General features: G+C 43.8%; 1 protein-coding gene across 4 annotated transcripts in view; it reads left to right on the top strand.

The window, feature by feature from the left end:
• Positions 1 to 702: 702 nt before the first annotated feature.
• Positions 703 to 19,245, top strand: part of LOC102086479 (transducin-like enhancer protein 4) — a 98,608-nt gene continuing 80,065 nt past the window's right edge. For 2 of the 4 annotated variants that reach the window (XM_065045929.1, XM_065045926.1), the window contains exons 1-4: positions 705 to 1,630; positions 2,041 to 2,138; positions 3,258 to 3,321; positions 4,766 to 4,810. In XM_065045929.1, coding sequence (XP_064902001.1) covers positions 1,586 to 1,630; positions 2,041 to 2,138; positions 3,258 to 3,321; positions 4,766 to 4,810 — 252 coding nt within the window. In that variant the 5' untranslated portion in view covers positions 705 to 1,585. Of the gene's footprint in view, positions 1,631 to 2,040; positions 2,139 to 3,257; positions 3,322 to 4,765; positions 4,811 to 19,245 lie in introns of all 4 variants that reach the window. The other 2 variants (XM_065045928.1, XM_065045927.1) reach the window with 2 other exon arrangements.

The following is a 19,245-nucleotide window of genomic DNA, read 5'->3' as shown; positions in this document are numbered from 1 at the left end:
TTGCCCCCTAATTAGCGCGTCCCCGGCGGCGCGGGAGGGCGGCGGTGGTCGCGGGAGGGGCGGAGGCGGGGGCGCGCGCCCCCCGCTCCCGCCGCGCCACCACCCCGCGCGCAGGAGGCGGCGAGAGCAGCAGCGGCGGCAGCGACAGCCGACACCGGCCCACGTTACTTTGATTGACGGCTGAACAAATGTTTCCCCTGTTCGAACGCCGGCGCCGCGGAACGCCAGCGATCTCAAGGCTCCACCTCGGGCGGCGGGCAAACAGGAGCGGCGAGGCAGAGGAAGCTGCCTGATTGGCTGTGAGCCCAACCTGCGTCAGGCCCCCACGTGGGGGTTGATCCCGGGGCCGCCTCCCCCTCCTTCCTCGAGCCCGTACGCCCATTTGTCAGCGGCGAAATGATGGGCATTAATACAGAACGGCGATTAATGTGCGGCCGCCGCCGATTGGTCGCCGGCGACGCCCTTCATGGGCGGAGCGGCGGAGGGGGAGCGCGAGGGGGGCGGGAGGCGCCACCGCGGTGCCCGACGGGAGGGGAAGTCCTGAGAGCGGCGGTGCGCGGGCAGGGCGGGCAGAGGGGCCGGCGGGAGGACTGCGGCTCCCAGGGTGCCCCGCGGCGGCGGCCTTCCGGCTGCTGTGAATATGTATCAGAATGTTAATGACCAGCTGCTGCTAAATTTGGTCAAAGGAGTCACCTCGCCAGAGCGCGCGCTGGGAGCGGCGCGGAGCGGCGGCGGCGACGGTGGCGGGCCGAGCTGAGCCGAGCTGGGCTGGGTTGGGCTGGGCAGGGCCGGGCCGGGCCGGGCCGAGCCGAGACACAGGGCCGGGCGCGGCGCTCCGCTCCGTGCGGCGCCGCCGCCGCTGCTGCTGCTGCTGCCACTTCCTGGAGTTTCGAAAAGCGAGGAGGGAAAAAAGGCAAAAAAAAAATACATAAATAAAACAGCCCGGACCTTTTCTTCTTTTTCATCTTTCTCGCTCTCTTTTTAATTTTTTTAATTGAAAAAAAAAAAAAAAGGGCAAACCAAAAGGAAAAAAGCGGCCCAGCAGCACTCGCGGGGAGATGCGGTCCGGCCGGTAGAAGCGAGGACCAGCCCGCCACACAAAAGGGCACCGCACCGCACCGCACCGCCGCGGGGCAGCCGCCCTCCCCGCCCGGGCGCTCCGCTCGGCGCCGGGAGAGCCGCCGGCAGCAGTAAAAGTTTGCAGGAGAGGAGGAAACTGCCGCCGGGGATCTCTGGCGGAGCGCGGTCCGGTGGAGGGGCTTTCCCCGCCCTCCTCCTCCTTTTCCTCCTCCTCACCCACCGCTGCACGGGGCTCGCAGCCCGCAGGAGCCCGCGAAGCGGCGGCGCTCGGGAGAGCCGGTCGGCGCCGCCCGCTGACCGCCCCCGGGGGATGTGGCAGCGGCCCCTGCGCGCCGCGGTCGCCGCCGTCGCCGCCGCGCCTCGCTGCTGCCGGCGGTGCCCCGCCAGCCCCGGGGCGGCGGGGCCGGGGCGTCCCTGCCCGCCGTCGTCGTCCTCGTCGCCGCCGCTGCGCCTGCAGTCTTGATCCCCGCCGCTCCGGCCGCCAGCGCCCCCCGAAGCGGCGTGGATGATCCGCGACCTGAGCAAGATGTACCCGCAGACTCGGCATCCGGTGAGTGGCGGCGGCAGCCCCGCGGGCAGCGCTCCGACGCGGGCACCGCGGAGTTGTAGCCATTTTCTTATTGTTGTCCGCCGCGCCGCCGCCGCCGCCCCGGGCCGGGGTTGGCTCCTTCGAGTTGCCCTGGCCCGGTGCGCGGCGGTCCCGGCGCCCGCCCCGCGGCTACGGCCAGTGTGGGGGGTCCGAGAGGGTGACGCCTCCCCCCGCGGCGGACCCGCACCGCCAGCGGCACCGTCGGGGCAGGAGCCCGGGGCGCTTCGGGCATCGCGCCGCAACCTCCGGGCGGGCGGGGGTCCGAGAGGCTGCGAGGGCCGCGGCGGCGGGCGGGGGGTGGCGGCCGGGCGGGGGGAGCCGCGGGTGGGCGAGAGGGAGCGATTTAAAGACCCGCTGTTGCTTGCTTGCAGGCTCCTCACCAGCCAGCGCAGCCCTTTAAATTCACCATTTCCGAGTCCTGCGATCGGATTAAGGAGGAGTTTCAGTTTTTGCAGGCTCAGTACCACAGGTAACGCTGCTTACTTTCCCAAGCCCCGCGCGGGCTCGCCGCTCGCCGATTTCCACCACCGCTGCCGGGGGGTCGGCGGGGCAGGGGCCATAGGACCCCCCCGGCGGAGCCCGGGCGCGGAGCCGACCCACCCCAGCCGGGCGCTGCTCCGCCGGCTCTTCCACATCCCGCCGCCGCTCCCGGCCCTTGGGGCGAGGGGTTCACAGGGGCTCCGAGCTGAACGGTGCGAGCGGTTTCTCTTGCCTTCCCCACGCTCCAGGTTGTGGTTTTTTGATTGTGTGTGGTTTTTTTTGTTACTTTTATTTTTATTTTTTTATTTTTGGTGGGGGATGTTGATGGAAAAATATGTGGCTGTCTGGGCTCGTCCTCTGCTTTTCTTCAAAATGCCGCTCAGGACACGCATCTTGTCTTGGCTCGGCCCCCTCGCGCCTTTCATTGACATATCAAGTGCTGATAACCTGGAAGTGAGGCAGCGAGCTATTTCATTATCCTTAGCTGGAAGAGCGCTGAGTCCTCGAAGTGACAAGTGACTTCTGGCAGGATTGCTTAGCGGGCTTCTGAAAACAAACAAAAAAAACAGCGGAGGTGTTCATGTTTACCACGGTGTTCCTTAAATTACTTGCAGTATTTTCATTGCAGTTCTGTCATCAGTAACAGCAAAGAAAAAAAAAATGCAGCAACTTTTTGCTCCGTGGAGTGGTGATACGCATTTGATTGCTCTGTGGGTTGAGTGGAAACAAGAGGTGTTTCTAAAACTCATTTAAATAAAAACTCCGAAACCCAAATTATGGATTTGTAAGTGGCTTCTCAAGCTTAAGTGTTATAGCTGTGAACCCCCGCGTGCTTCTACTGTGAACCAGTGTTGGGGTGTCTTTGTCAGAGAGAAATACTCTCCTGTGTAGTGTATGCAGTTTGCTTAGGGGATGAGGATGTTGCACAGTATCTCCTGAAAGAGGAAAAGTATGAACCCCACCCTGAACTCCCAATCAAGAGCCGAAATGCACGTCTCTATTTGTGTGTTGGAGAAATGCTTGAAAAGGGGGAATAACCTGTGCTCAGAAGAATGTCAGTTATATGTTATGAAGTACCCATGCATTTTCCTTTTTATGTCTTGAACAGTTTAAAGCTAGAATGTGAAAAACTGGCCAGTGAGAAGACAGAGATGCAGCGACATTATGTCATGGTAAGCAAGCTGCATAACAAATTCAAAATGTCTATTAGCTTGGTATACTGAGACCGAAATACATTCAGATTGCTGGAGGCGAACAGAAAGATTATAGTAGTGCTGCTGTTGTTGAGGTTGCGTCAGTGCTTCCATTATAAATCCTTAGTTTCAGGGGTTTATAACTTGTTTGCAGCAGTCAGTTTTCTGTGCGAAACCAGCTTTTTAAACCTTCAAAGCAATTGGGGCTATTTCTTCAAAATGCTAGGAGATTGCTTGGCAGCCCTTTAAAGCCATGTACAACTTTAATAGTGTACCTTGGGAGGATGTTTTTTTACTTCTTCTGGCTTCTCACAGCGATCCTGTCTCTGTAAAAATGGTTCAGGATAGTATTTTTTTCTGTGATGGGAGTAAGCCAAAATTGTACATGTACACATACAGAACTGAAGTTCACTTCCTAGAAGAACTGTTGCACCTGGGCATCTGGTTCATTGTTTGACTGAATTCAGAATGGCAGAGGTCTCAACTGTGAAAGTGATTTCCTCAGTGGTTGTGGTCTGCTGGGTTAAATAACGTGCATAGGAAGACATCTCTAAATACGTAATTGCGTGATGGATCGTGATAACTCCAGAGCTCTTGCTGTCTTCTTTGTTGTACATCTGTGGAGGATTAGCTGTATGTATGTATGTGTGTATGTGACAAGTAACACTCTTTATTTACGAGAAGAGTAAATAACCTTGAAAAATTCTTAACCAAGAGCACAAGCAAATATTAAGGTTCACCATTATCTTTTTCATGCCTCATATGCTTGGAGATTGTCATATGCTTGGAGATTGTTTGGTACTGACATTACACACTGAACTGAGTTCCCCTTAGTACTTGGGCACAACAGGGCATACTTAGATTAGTGCATCTGCTTTCGCTCTGAATATTTGTCTTCTTTCATTTCTTGCATTCATGCAATGTAATTGTAGTTTTTTTTGTGTTTTTAATTTAAAATACCGAATAATTGATCTGTTAGACATTGCTGACTTGGTATGTATGTCTGGCTTCAAGCACTTCGGACATTTTTTAGCATCTTTTATGTGTGCTAGGGAATAAAATCTTAAGCATTTTCTCTGGATTTTTTTTTCTGTTTCTCATCTTTGACTCTGGTTGTGATTATGTGATTTTTTTTGTTGTCTTTTTTTTATTATTTTATCACTGTTCTTTGTAAATTTTACATGAAGCAATGTAGGTAAAGCAAAAAACCAAAAAACCAAAAATACACAACCAAACAAAAAAAACAAACGAAACAAAAGGTTGCTGCGAAATGCATTGCTCTTTTGAATTCCGGGAAATCTTCAAGGCCAGTAAATGTTTGTAGGTCTATATCTCTTTGTATAGATGATGTCTGAGTCAAAGTGAATTTTGGAATGGTTTTCACAATTGCAGGGTTTAATAGAGTCATTTTCTTCTTTCTCAGTATTACGAGATGTCCTATGGGCTGAATATAGAGATGCATAAACAGGTAGGTATATGTTTTGTTTTGTGTAAGAATGCTCTGTTTAATTTCTTCAGTCATTCTTAAAACAGACGTGTATTCTGTGTCACTGCTTTAATTGCATGTTCAAGTGCTTTGACAGTTTTTTTGTACTTAAAGTGGCCCTGAAACTTCCATCTTTTGTATGGTGTATGAGCTCTATGTAAGTTATGGTTGTGGCTGCCCATTGTGCATTATTTGGTCGACTTTCCACATGCAATCTCCACACATGCAGACGGTTCTGTACTGCACAAGGAGGGTGTATGTGAGTAGGAATGGGTACGTGGATTGTACTTTCAGATCTGTATGACCTCAGACCGTCAGGGTTTGCTTTTTGGGATGATAGCTGCATCACAAATGCATATGGGGTGTTGAGGGATTTGTATTTGTGTGTGGGAAAGACTGTTCTCTTCAGTTAACCTGGAGTTCCAAAAGCAGTTGATGCACGGCCGTGTTCCTATTTCCTTCAGGCTGCTTACTTGGACCTTCGTCCAAATCCAGTGTCTTAGCATCTCAAACATGAAAAAGTAGATGAGCTTTCTGTGAGGATGTTAGCGTGCTTGGTTTTGTGCCTTGAAGTCTAGTGCTTAGGCCAAGATCAGTCAGATGGAGCATGGTAGTGTAAATCAGTGTTTCTTATTCGGTAATGCATGTTTTTAACCTTCTCTGGAGGAGAATGAATGAAACATCTGACCTCTTTTCCAGCGAGGGAACTTTTTATATGGTGGAGTTTAATACTGACAACTCATTTTAGCAAACGGTTGAGCAACTTGCCAGCATTGCTGGGGAGTGTAAACTTCAGAAATAAAGAAATGGTTGGATAGGAGAAGAAAGACCATCTGAAAATTGGTTTGTACGCGTTTCTGTTCAAAGTTAGGGATTTGGAACTTCTCTGGGTTGTGGAAATAGGATTTCTTTATCTTCTTGAGAGCAGGCATACAAGTCAAATGTTTTTTCATGTTATTTATTATACTTTGTATTCCATTAGCACCCCAATGCCACAGTACTGATGAGGGCCATTTGCACTAGATGGCATACAAATATGAAGATGGTGGGATTTCCTGCCTGAAAGCATTTTGCATCTGCAGCTCCAAACTTACAGGACCTTGTACATACACATTATTTTACAGACACATACCTAGACCTGTTGAATTCAGTTGTCCTCCTTACAGGTACCTACCCATGAAGACTCAGCAGATGCATTTAACAAACGGTTGGTGTAAAGACTGGTCACTGGCTCTCAGAGGTGTTGGTTTTGTTCTCAGATTAATTTCCAGATTGTTTCAGGTCTGATTTAAAAACAAACAAACAAAGCAAAATGAAAAAAAAACAATCAGTGAAGTAGTAGGTATGGAAACAGTTTACAAAGACCAGAATCCTTACAGGCCACCGACGTAGCAAATTCTTTTGGCATTTGAAAGCAACCATTGCAGTCAAACTTGTTTATATTTCTAGGTACCCTGTTTTTATAGCAATTAGTTATACATAAACTTACACTGCACAAAATTCTGTGAGACAAAATCAGCTTGCGAGTGCAATATGGAATTAAATTGTTTGAAGTGGGAGAGGGGAAACCCACCATGAAAGCCCTTTAACCTTAATTCCTAAATGTTTTATTTCAGAAATGGTATACAGTAAGTCAATAGAGTCATCAGTGATATTCTGGAGAAATTAAATACTTGGTTGCCACTAAGTGTGGGGATTGCAAAGCACTGGGTTTTAATGAAACGCGTTTTTCCATTACTGTTCAGTCTGTCTAAATTAGTAGTTTAAGTATTGTACTCTTACGCAAAACACTTGAATATTTTGTCAGATGTTGATTCAAACTAGTGGTGCCTAAAAAAATTTGTTCGGTATCATTCTTAAATCTGATTTCATATCTCTCGCATTTCCCCTTCTGTTGCCGGTGCGTGTCTGTTTTTGTGTTCTGTTTGCTTTATTTTGTTTTTTGTATTCTTTATCACTTCAGCACTTCAGGAACTGCAAAATATTTTCCATCTTGCTTTATGATCACAGCATTAGGGTCCAGTTTGGTATATTGTATAGATAGTGCTGATTGCTTCATTTGATGTGTGCGAAGCTTTGTTAGTTTTCCACCTTAAATAGCCTTCTCTTCCTTTCCTGTCTTTGAATTTTACCCGGCTGAAATTGACGGATTCACCCTTTTTTTTTTTTTTTTTTTTTTCCTGTTCCTCCCTCCCCCCAGCTTTCTAAATTCAATCATATAAAAAATCCTGAGGGCAGTTTATCACATTATGAAATACAGACAGCCCTGCAAACCACCTACTTATTATATTTTCTTTCTTTTTTTCACTTTAGCACAGAGGCATATCTGTCTTTATTTGTTTTTCTGGGCAGACAGCCTTGGTTCCTCTCAGGTTCTCTTCCAGATGTACTCGCTGGATGCCCTTGTAATGGAAAGCAGGCAATAATGCAGTGAAGTTGCCCTTCGGCGTAATTGGGCCTAGTTCTCAAGATCAGGTTAGGCTTATTCACTTATTAGATTTGCGTCTCAGAGGGTTCAAGAGCAGGACTCCCTGGAGTCCTTGGAAGTACCCTAGTAATTGGTGGCCCTGATATTTGAAACCTTTGTGTATTTTTCTGTTAAAGCTTCTGTTCTTCTTGGCTGCTCCCAGCCACAGAGTATTTATTTTTAGAGAAATTTTTCACTGGAACAGAAAATGATGGCTGTGATGGAGTCATGACTCTGTGACTTAGCAAATTGATAAAAGGATAAATGCACAGAGAGCAGTGATAGTGAGTGTGCCTGTGTGTCTGGGGGGGGGTAGTGCGGGCAAGAGCATCTCTCTTCCCACCCCTCGTGTGATGCTCATCATCAGTCATCCTGTGTTGATTTTGATAGAAGACTATTAAAGTGAAACCTATGGGGAATTTGTCATTCTGAAAGGAAAGCTAATGTAATTAGTACCAATTAAAGTACATTTAGTAAATTGGATTTAATCTTAATTAAGCCTGCATAATGTTGCCAATTTTTAACAATTATGTTTGAGAACATAATTAATTTAAATTTTGGTAACTGAGTAAATAGCATTAGACTTGTAGAATTAGTCTTTTTTTTTTTTTTTTAAGACAGTTGTGGGGTATTTTATGACATGTGGTGTTGCAGCCCAAAATACTAAGCTAATTTTTTATATTCTGTAGTGGGATCAATAGAGCTTCAAAACAGACACATTTCAAAAACAATACAAAAGGCATCAAGTTGGAGTTTTTGGGTCTCGGTATGAACAGATACTTCCTTACGGTTTTAAATTTCATCATTAGCATAAATATGAATGTTTGAGTATGGTCTGAACATGTTAATTTCCTACTAAGTCACTTTTTTTAACATTTGGTTTTAAGAGGCTTAGCCGATAGTTTATGAATGAATAGTTGACGTGCTGTGCTGTGTTTCTAATATACTGTTGCTACTTGGTGGTGGTCATTTGGTTTAATTTCTGAAATTAGGCTGTTTTAATGTTATGGTAAACAGTTTATTTAAATTGCTGTAATCAAACACGCTTGCTGAAGGTTTTAATTCAGAATTGTAATTATCACTTAAAATAAGTGTCTGTATTTGGTTACTGCCAACAGATATTTGTGAATGGGACTGATGGAAAGCATAAATAGGATACACCATTCACTTTTCACTTTGATTATGTTTTTTGCAGGTGGCAATATGTAAATTTTGAGTTGCTCTTTTTGGTTAGACCTCTGTCTTTGAACTAATTCACATGCTAGAATGTTGTATTTCAGGATTTTTGAAAGAAAATTCAGGTCTTTTAAGAAGCTAGGTATTAAAAAATAAATGAAATGACTTTTTAAGATTGCAGTAAAAAAAAAAAATCCAGTGCAATCCATGTAAATTTTATTACAAGACTTGGGCAACAACCATTTGAGTGCTGCTAAAATATTAATTGGATAGAAATGAAAGGGCTCTGCTAGCTGATAGGATATCATAATCATAGCTGCAGTAGTCGATGGTAAATGATGATAAATGGCATTAGGAACCTTTTAGCAAACTGTAATAACTACGAGGAGGGAAGCGGTATGGATTTGCATTATATCTGATACCCTCTAGTACCAAGTGGATTGCCAATACTGCTTGTTTAGCATTTTCTAAGGGCAATAGGATATTGATTTCTGACTTACAAGGAACGGCTCTATTTTCACCATTGAAAAGTATTGCAGGTTGTTAAGAAGAAATTGACTTGAAGAGGCCTGACTGCTGCCCATCATGGAGCAAATAAAGCAAAACTGCCGAAGCATGGTGGAGCAGCGAGATGGGGCCCTCAGCAATTTGTTGCTATTAATTTACCATGCTCGACAGCAAATCAATCGGCATCTACTTCATCTGCTGGAGAAAATGCTGTCCAGGGCAGATAAAAGGCCCTGCGTGGTACAGGGAATAGACTGGATTGGCCAAACGGAGGCTGCAGTTAATGTGTAAATAAGTGAAATCAAGGCCACTGTTGCCGAGAAAGCTGTTTTTAATTAGGTTGGGGCTTTATAGTGAGCTATTTAAGAAAGTAGTATGGAGAGTAAGGGGAGATTTATTGCTGACTGAGTTAATATATGGGCTGCACGACATCCCAGCCTTGAGTCTGCTTGCTTCTTAAGCCTTAGTAAATCATTTTGGTAAAGGGGTAAAGATGGGAATCAATTTGTTTAATTTAGGACAGAGTTTTGACTGTTTTTCATCTTCATGGCCATAAAACGCATATATCACAGGGAATTGGTTTGTATATGCGCTACCTGTGTAATGGAAAAATACTCTTGTTTTTCTTTTCTGTTTTTTTGGACAATGGTCTGGTCTTGGTGTGAATGTGTGTACATACGTACGTACATTTTTTCGTTGTTGTTTTTAGTGCAGTCAGTAGTTGAGTGTATATTGTCTTCCATTTGAAGAATAGCTGGAGAGCCAGCTAAAATTATACTGGCTGAATTTGTTTTCCATTATAAACAGTAGGAAAGATTTAATAGAGATACAGGCAGTGAGTAGTCAAAACTAAACTAGGAAACTTCAAAATGAGAGAGATTAGAAGTGAAATTTTGAAAACTGCAGCTCACACAGGACTATTAAGGAGGAAGAGAAAAACAAGTGGCTTTTCCATCAAAGTCGCAAAATGTAAAAAATAGGCTGTCAAATCAGTTTGACAACTGAGGCTTGTTTGTCCCAGTTTTAGGTTATTTAGCCTCTGAAGCCAGCAGAAAAGCTTAGAAGCTTATGAAGAGTTAGAAAATGTATTATTCTGCAGCTAAGCCAGAAACCTTTTACTTGGTAATAACTGCTAAGTTCTGAAACAAGTTTCTGTGCTTTCTTTTCCTCGTGATACACGTTAGATAGACAGCCTTTCTGTGGAGAGGTCCTGTTAATTACTGGGAAGTTTGTTGTTGCCACTTCTCCATGAATTAGTGTTGAAATAACCTTTCCCCCCGCAACTGCAGAATAACACGCATGAGGACAAGAACTTCCATTTCACTCTGCCTTTGCCATTCATAAGCAAAGTGTCATTTTTCCCCACTTGTTTTGGCAATTCAGACAGATGCTTAAGACACAGGAAGCAGGACAAAACATGCTGAGCAAACTTTTATATCAAGACTTACACTCTGTTTTTACTGGCAAAAGTCTGTGCTCTACAGTGCTTAAACATAAAAGCATTTTTCTGCCTTTGAAAGACGCTAATTGCCGTGATGCTTCCTCACTGACTGTGTTAGTTTATGAGCTCGCTTGTAATTACCGAGGAGGCCAACGGTGACCCTGTGGATAGGATTGCCCAACACCTTCCCCTGTAAAAAAATCCTTGCCTTTTTTTTTTTTTTAAACAGAAGAAACTCCATCACGCTTGCTGTTCGCATTAAGGGGAACTGTTTTTGTGAGAGCCCCCAGCCCCTTTTGGACAGTGGTGGGAGCGAGGGAAGGTGGAGGTGATATGGGGCTCTCCCTCCCCATGGCATCGCCGCTGGCACCGCGGGGTGGGTGGTGGGGCTGGAAATAAATCCCCCACATAAGGCCGCTGCTGAACAATCAGAACTTGCTACCCGCGAGGAGGGGGAAGCTGTGTCATCATTTTGTGTATAATAACCTTTGCACTATTTTGTGGGGCGAGATTTGGCTTCCTCCTGGGGGGAAAAAAAAAAGTGCTAAGGTCGTTCAGCACAGGAAAAACAAAATGATTAGCAGGTAAGTTTCAAAGAGAGTTGTCGGGATGCTGGGTTGCCCAAGCTTTACAGCATTTGTGTGAGCTTGATCCTGTCCTGTTGTGTATGTGCATTGTGGTGCAGTTTTTAGTTATACACTCGCTGATCTCATTACCGGTTTTCCTAAAGGACCTCTTTCAGTGCACAAAATAGACATTAGGAAAGGAGAATTAAGGCTGCAGAGGTGATTGTAAATCTGACTTGAAAATGTTTGGCTGCTTGGCTCAGCAACTGAAATAACTTTAAACATAAGGATTCAGGCATGTGAATAATTGTGATTGTAAGCTCCTCGAGGCAGGGATGCTGATTTTGGTTTATGTTACAAAAAGTGAAGGGAATGCTCACACAGGTCAGTGACAGTGTATGAAGGTTGCTGAGGGATTCGATGCATTAAAGCTGGAAAACGGATTTTGTGACTCTTAACGCCAACGCTGTCAAAGATTGAGAATTCAGAGTTATCAGTTTGGTTTTACATTTGTATATCTATTTTTTTAATTAGAAGATGTGATGTACTATTTGTGGACATAATAGAGAACTGAGTTTATCACAGGTCAGTTTGTGAACAGTGCAATTATAATTGTTACAGAAGTCACTTCTTTTGCTGTCTGCAGTTTGAGCACATGTGTTGCCGCTGACTTTAAGGAAACCTATTTAGCTACAAGGCACAGCAGGAGCAGAACAAAGATGGTAATGAGAAACACAAGATGTATAAACTGATACTTGCATTGACTAACAGATGACAATATACTTGAAGCTGAACCTATTGATACTCAAGAGATGCTATTCTATGAAAGAAATGGAATGTTTGAATTAAAAAATAATCTTTATTTTAAAATACAAAGTGGTTTTAAGAATCCTATTTGTCTCTCTGTTTATCTGTATATTTTTTCAGGTTTTGTCTTGGTTCAAGATTATATTTTTACAGTTCCAGTGCTACCTTCTGTAAATTTTTCTCTTGATATTGTCTATATTGGTGGTGGTACAGACATTGTGGTTAAGTATAGCAGGAAGCGTTTGGGCACAATGGCAAGAGTGGGTGCCTATTATCTTTTTTTTTTTTTTTTAATATAACTGAAATATGGCACAAATATTAAACAGAAATCTAAATAGTACTTTCTTTCCTGTGTGGATAGGATTTAGACATAAGGAATTGTCTTTCCTAGCCCAGGATAGGTATGTAATGCTCTGGTATTAAACACTGTGGTGTTATGCCTAAGATGTTTAAATGTGCAAATGTCAGGCAAGTCAAAGTTACAGTCCCCACAGTAAGCTTGAACTGGTCTCTTTATGGTTTTCTATTTGTATGGTATGCTGTATTGCCAACTCCAAATATTAAATCATTCCAGTCCACAAAAAATCGTGAGATTGGCTTAAAATTAATCATGAGATAAAAATAATAAATTTCGGTTTCTTTTTATTTCCTTTCTAATTTTAAGCTGTCAAACTGTTCTTGGCTCGTGCTTCTTAGTTTTTCCTCCAGTATTCTTCCATAATCATTTTTTGCACGTAAGGAGTGAAACGTCCCAAGAGTCTTGGTAAAGTCAAGGGAGCTGGGTATGAGATATGGCTGGCAACTTTTGCCATAATTTCTTATTCTCAGAAAATGTGTGAGGTGTACTCTCCTCAGAAAAAATAATACCAAATTAAAAATATGTACATGTTCTTTCTGGAATTGCTTGTTAAATTTTTGTGGATTATATATCATAGTTTGTTATGTTTTTGTGGATTATGTCATAAGACGGCACAGATATGCTGGTGGCAATTCCGCTTTCTGTGGGAGGGGGAGAAGGAACACAGGACATAATTTTGAGTGGAGATCTTCTACCTTGGCCTCTTTTGGTCTACTTAAATGATTTTTCTACAGGATCCTATACTGCGAAAGGTTTCTGACATGTGCTGAATGAGATCTGCTTTGTCAAAGGAGAAAAACCTTTCACTGTTATGTTTGGGATGTGGAACATGGGCAATGAGAATGTGTGCTTTTCTTTTTTCTCGTGTTTGCTTAAAAACCTCAGCAGAGTATCTCAGAGTTGAGCAGAAGTAAAAATCTGTCCCCTTCATGCTATAAAGAATCTGCATAACAACAGGCCCTGCCACTAGATTTTATTTGACATGTGTCATGTCATGTACTGTGCACATGTTGTGTATCATGATTGAGAGCATTTAATTTTTAAAAATGCTGCTCTTTCCTCCATTTTAAATACAATAAACGCCTCTTGTATTTACCCTGTCTGCTTATGTGTGTGATGTCTTTTAGTGTCTCAGATGTTTGGAGAATTTACAAATGCGAAAATCGCACTCTGACCCCATCCTGGTTTACCTCACAGAGAAGTGATTGCCCTGGGACTAAGTAGCCGGTGATGGAGGAGCACATAGAATAGAGGGCATGATGAGGCTGCTACTGAGACTTCACCTGGGTTTCAGTTACAAGCATAGGCAGTGATGCAGATTTATTGTGGCACTTTGGAAAGCCAAGGGGCCCCTTTTCCCTTGTCTTTTCTGACTTTGAACCCAAATTCAACAAATCAAAACACAGCAGGGCCAACACACGCTCTCTGCAAATACTTAATAAACATTGTGGTACTTGTAGGCAGTGACAGCACATGTTATTGAAATTTAGCACTGACAATTTTAAACCCTAGAACAACAGCAAAAAGGTCTACCCAGGGTCTGTTGTGTCCTTAAGGCAGAGATCTTTCCCAGAACTCATTATGGGATGTCTATGAGGTTCAGATGATGGGCTAAGCAGGGGATGAGGGAAGAGCAGGTAACCTGAAATGCACTGAGCTGACACAGTGGTGTGATCCCATCCTCAGGTCCCCCCTTGCAGTGCCTGGGAAGAGGCTTGCGTGATGGTACACAGACCTCAGTGTTTGAGAAGTCTGGATTGTAGGATTTTCTTGACAGTTGCACATAATCATAATCCAAATTGGAGTGAGTTTTAAGCTGGGGGTTGTGGGAGGAGGCCGCATTTTGATCACTCATTTTTTATCTCCTACCTCTGTTTCTTGGCAGGAGAATGGACCTTCATTTTTGCTCATTCTTTGTAATGCAAATAGCTCTTCCAGGTTAAAATATTTGGATATCCAGTTAAACTGTCTATCTCAGAAACTTCTGTTTGGTGGCCGACCAATTACTCCTACTTAGCATTTGATTCTGATTTTATCTTTTAAAAGCACAGGGAAAGTGGAGGAATCATTGAGGAAAGGTTTTTATCTTGGACAACCACTTCTTCCCATATCTAACCTTTCACAGGGAAGAATAAGGAGTTTTCAGCCATGCTGCATGGCTAAAACACTTCTGGACTTTGTTTTGACAACACAACATTGTTTTCCTATTAAGCTTTTCTATTAATAAATGCAAGGAAGGGAAAATAGCTGAAGTGCAGCCCAGCTACAGGTGGGCAAGGGGGCACGCTTGGACCTGGCAATGCTTGTCCATGTGTTTTCATGAAAGCTGCTTCATGAACAGCTGTGAAAGGCCGGGTTTCAGTCAGTAGCTCTGGTGGTGTCTCTGTCTGGCGTCCTGTCTGCCATGGAAGATCCTGTGTTGGGTTTGAGGTGGACAAGCCACTAGCTGCTTGACATCCATGTAGCCAGTGGCAGCATGGACTCTGCGTGGCTGTTTGTGTCCAATAGTTGAGCCAGGATTTGTCATCATTTTGGTTTAGAGAGGGATGTGGGGCACCACTGGGTTTTTCAGGTGGCTGCAGGATGAAGGGGTGTGAGTTCAGTACTCATCCTTCATGAAACTCTGTGGATCTGCAGAGTATCCAGTGTGCTTCCCGCTCTGGATGCCTGCAGATGCATACCCAGGGACTTGACTGCCTCAGATCTGGGGAAAAGGCCATTTTTAATTTAAAGCATATAACAGATTATCAGTTACGGTCTCTCTGACTGCAAGCTCGTGCTCTGCAGCACTTTCTGAAAATCTCTTAACATTTCTGTGTGTCTGTCTCCCTCTATGAAATGGTGGTGATATTTACATGATGGGGAGTGATCTAAGATTTAATTTGTTAACTTCCATTATTAGATGAGAGACTCTAGAGAATAGCAGCGTATTGAATGAATACATACTTGCTGCAGAGGAAAGAGGACTCCTTCCAAACCCATGTCCGCTGTGTGTAAAGGTGCAGCAGTGCCTTAACTGCTGCAGGATTTCCTTTGTTCTTACACCCCAGAGGTTACCAGGAGATATCACTGAAGGTACTTGAGTTGTCCTCCTTGCCTGCTGCTCTGTTAATTGTATTTGGAGGTAAAAGTTGGAAATAGGGGAGGGCTGGTCTTGTAACATCTGGAGAAGGGCAGCAAAGATAAGAAGGCCAAAGCTGGCCAAAACACTTATGCTGAATTTTTGGTTTGAGGGAGGAGTCAAGAGAACAAAGATTGATTGGAGGGAGCTCGTTAATTGGTTTTCTTCTCACGTCTCCTATTTCCCTGCAGTACCATTCACTCTGTATGACCACCATCCACTTTCACAGTGCCCCCTTTGAAGGATGGCACCATGCTGATCTGTAAAAGAGTCAGCTACAACACCACCACTGTCTGCTTTCTGTAATTTTATAAAGCATGTGACTAGATACAAAGTGGGTGCCTCTTCTTGAATTATCAGTCCATAGTGTTTGAATAACACAAGAAGATTGGAAAGACTTTGTGTATAAAATACATGCCGTATGTTTGTGTCACTGTGTTAACAAAGGATAGATTGTGTATTTTTATACTCAATTTAACCAGTAGGTTTTCTGTCCTAATTTCAGGAAGCTGTTGCAGTCTAAGCATGTTGCTTATTTACAAACTGTATCAGTATTTCTTCATTTCTGAGGACAACCTGTATTTCTCAGTCTTATCCTAAACAACAACAAAGTCAATCATTGATAAGATTTTCTTGCTTATTTGTTACTCCAAAGCATTATGGTTGAAGAGACACCAGCTTCTCCAAACATCAAGGACTTAATGTCAGAGTTACTTGCTATGTATTTATCCATATGTAAATATGGAGATGTTACTCTTAAAAAGGAAATTGTGTATAAGCTCTTGGTTTAATTTGTTCAAGAGTGACGTCCTGCTCCCTTTGCATTTCTGCTTCCATGTCCTTCTAGAGATGGCTGTTAAGCAAAACAAAGCTAATAATATGTCTTCAATGTGGACAACACAAGAAGGCAGACATTATGCATGCATCTCTACAAAACAGTTCTTTTCCCCCTCACAACATTTCCTCGTTTATCTCTGCACCTAGTGATATCAAAACGTGCATCTTGTTTCACTTGTTGGCAATGTGAGAAAAATCTTAGAATTCTGTGCATGTAGCACCCTGGAAATTTCTGGGGAATGGTTTGTTTCTGGCATTTTTTCTAAAAGCGCATTTGACTGAGGATAACAATTGTTCTTAGGTTTGATCCTGTAGATAAGAGATGTAAAGAGCAACAGCACCACAAGATTGTACAAGAATAGAGCCCCCATGAGTATACATGTGTATACGTGTATACATGAGTATACATTTTATTTCCAAAATTGTAGGTTTCTGCTTGAAGATGAGTTTTTAAACATATATACAGGATGCCTTTCAAACTAACATTATCAGCCTTGCTGTTATATGTTTTCAAAACCTGCCTATGTAGAAACACATAGAACTTTCCTTTGCAGATACAAATATCCAGCTTCTTCACATATACAACATTTCTTTTTTAAATGTGCCTTCAGCCAAGTGGATGAATAGGCCTTGTGAATATATGACATTATGCTATTTTGTCCTTTGTTTAGTTGATATTTACTTAGCTCTGTTTTCTGCCTTGAACTCACGTGTGTATTTCTTCTAAAGCATTGATTTTTTAACAAGTCTTTTTGTGTGGGTGAGAAGAATCCTGAGATAATATTAGTTTATGCATTTTCGAAGGAAAACACCGCTGCAAGTACGCACTGTACTATAAGGTTCATGAGGTTTGTTTAAGCCTGTGACAGAACCTGGAGAGCCTGAAAATCTGTAGACATGGGAGATACCTTTCTGTATTAATGCGAAGCAAAACAGAGGGCCCCCAGGTGTACGGGATGCAGCTGCAAGGGTCAGAGGCTTAGGGGGGGCCCAGGTGCAAGTTTCTGGACTGTGTTGTCAGGGGCTTCCTGTGAGATCTTGGACACGCCGCTTTGGCAGCGGAGCAGGAGCGATACCGTGGCTGCTTCAGCCCCACCGGGCTGCAGGGACAGCTGAAGGAGGGCAGAGCGCTGTTGGTGGGGCATGGGGCGAGTTAAGTGTTTTAGCATGGAGGCAAAGAAATCCATCGTGTACAAAGGGTAGCTTACAGCGAAATGCTGAGGTCATGGGTGTGTCTTGAATCTCTCACTGCATGAAGGCTGAGACATCAAAGTTGGTCCTGCCTTGACATGCTGCCTTGGCTTGGTAGTCTCAGAATCACTTTGAAGGGTGGCACCTAAACTTTATTTTGAAGTGTAAGCATAGTGCAGATTTTTTTTAACAAAAAAAAATAAAAAAGCTGGAGAAGCCAACGCTCTTGTTTCTGTTCTCTCAGGAGAATGGCTGGGATACCCAGAAGAAAGCTCTGGTTTGCATGAGATCCTTAATGGTTCAGTAGAGCTGAAATAGGAGAGACGCAGGCTGTGCTGTTGCCCTGGATAGGCTCTGGCCAGCTGGAGTGAGTTGGGCTGGGTTCCAGTCCCTGCCCCTAACCCATTTACATGTTTTAGCCCATGGTCGCTTTTCGCAATGATTCTGAACAGAAACTGGAAAAAGGACTTTCATTCTCTGGTGGAAGAATTGCGACTATTTCCTTCCTATAGTTTGCAGAAGCCTACTAGACAAGGTGTTTTCCTAGCAGATGGGAAGGAGAAGTAAAGGAAGAATTATAGTCATGTATAGAATGCTTTGATTAAACTCTTTAACCACTAAGCTATTACATACATGTCTATCTGTTCTCCACCCTTTTTTTTTTTTTTTTTTTGTTCCAATGTGCTGCTGCTGTATTTTATGTGGGAATAATTCTGGCAGTAGTTCTCATCTCCCTGGGGGACATGGGTGGAGAAGCATTGAGCTGGGGGAGTTGCAGGGTAAGGGTGTTTGCAGGGCTTAGTTGTGAGCTGGATGCCAAAGAGCCTGCCCTTGTTCAGCAAAAGACTCTTCTGAACATGTCTGGAAAGGGGATTTAGCAGCGTTAGTGGGGAGCTTCAGTGCTGGAGATGGAAACTCCTGTGCACTCCTGGTGACTTCAGCACTGCATCATTCCTGAGTGGGGAGGCAAAAGGGTGAAGATCTTAGTTTGGGATTTTAATGTCTGAATTCTTGTGGTGCTCCAGCCATTTTATGTTTGATGTGCCTTTTTTTTAAGATGCAAAGGTACGTTTATCTATCTATAGGTATGGGTTGGTGCGCCCCTGTGCTTAGGAGTTATTGAAAATCTTCTTCAGCATTTGTCTGTTGCTGACTTTCTGCCAGAATTACATGTCTAGTCTGCTCAAGCATTTTAAAAAATCCTATTATGTACCTTCTGGAGCCTTCACCTCTGGCTTTCACTGCTTCAGTTCTCTGCCTGGGAAGCAGAAATACTACTATTTCCTGAAACATAACCCTTACCACAGAGGAGTTTTTGGAGAGCAAGTATGTTAAGAAATGGGAGGTGAGATATTATTACGTGGGAGTCACTTAGTCATGTAGAAGTGGCTGTGTTTATCTCTGTAGACTGTAAGATGCTTGGGGCAGGGTGCTCTTTCCCAAGGCAGTTCTGTCCTCATCTTGCCTCCCATGTGAATTCTGCTGTCTTTTCCATCCCAGCTGTGATTAGCATGCTCCAGTGATGTACCTTTCAGCGGTAATGCAATCAACGCTTTTAATTTGTAATAAGGAAGTTTGCCCTTGATAATCTATCTTTTCAGCCTCTCTTCTCTATCTGGAAAATAAGATAATACTACTTTTTACCTGAGTGGGATTTTTTGGGGAAAACCGAAACAAACTTTCTTACCTTATGGTATCATGTCCCTGCCTTCTTCCTGTGTGCCCAAACCTTGGCAAATATTAGAGCTGGGGCTTGTTGCTATATGTGGAGTGGTTGCAGCACAGTGGGATCTTGATTCTCTGGCACAAGCAGTTATATTGTATATTTAGGGAAAACACAGGGTTTATTAAACCTCTCTGTGGTCCCTGGTTCTGTACAGAATTAGCATGAGCTAGGCTCATGGTGTAGATCTCAAGTAGCTAGTTTCTCAATCTCTTTTTAACCT

This window comes from Columba livia, chromosome Z, assembly GCF_036013475.1.
Source record: "Columba livia isolate bColLiv1 breed racing homer chromosome Z, bColLiv1.pat.W.v2, whole genome shotgun sequence".
NCBI lineage: Eukaryota > Metazoa > Chordata > Aves > Columbiformes > Columbidae > Columba > Columba livia.
This window is presented reverse-complemented; position numbering and strand designations above follow the sequence as displayed.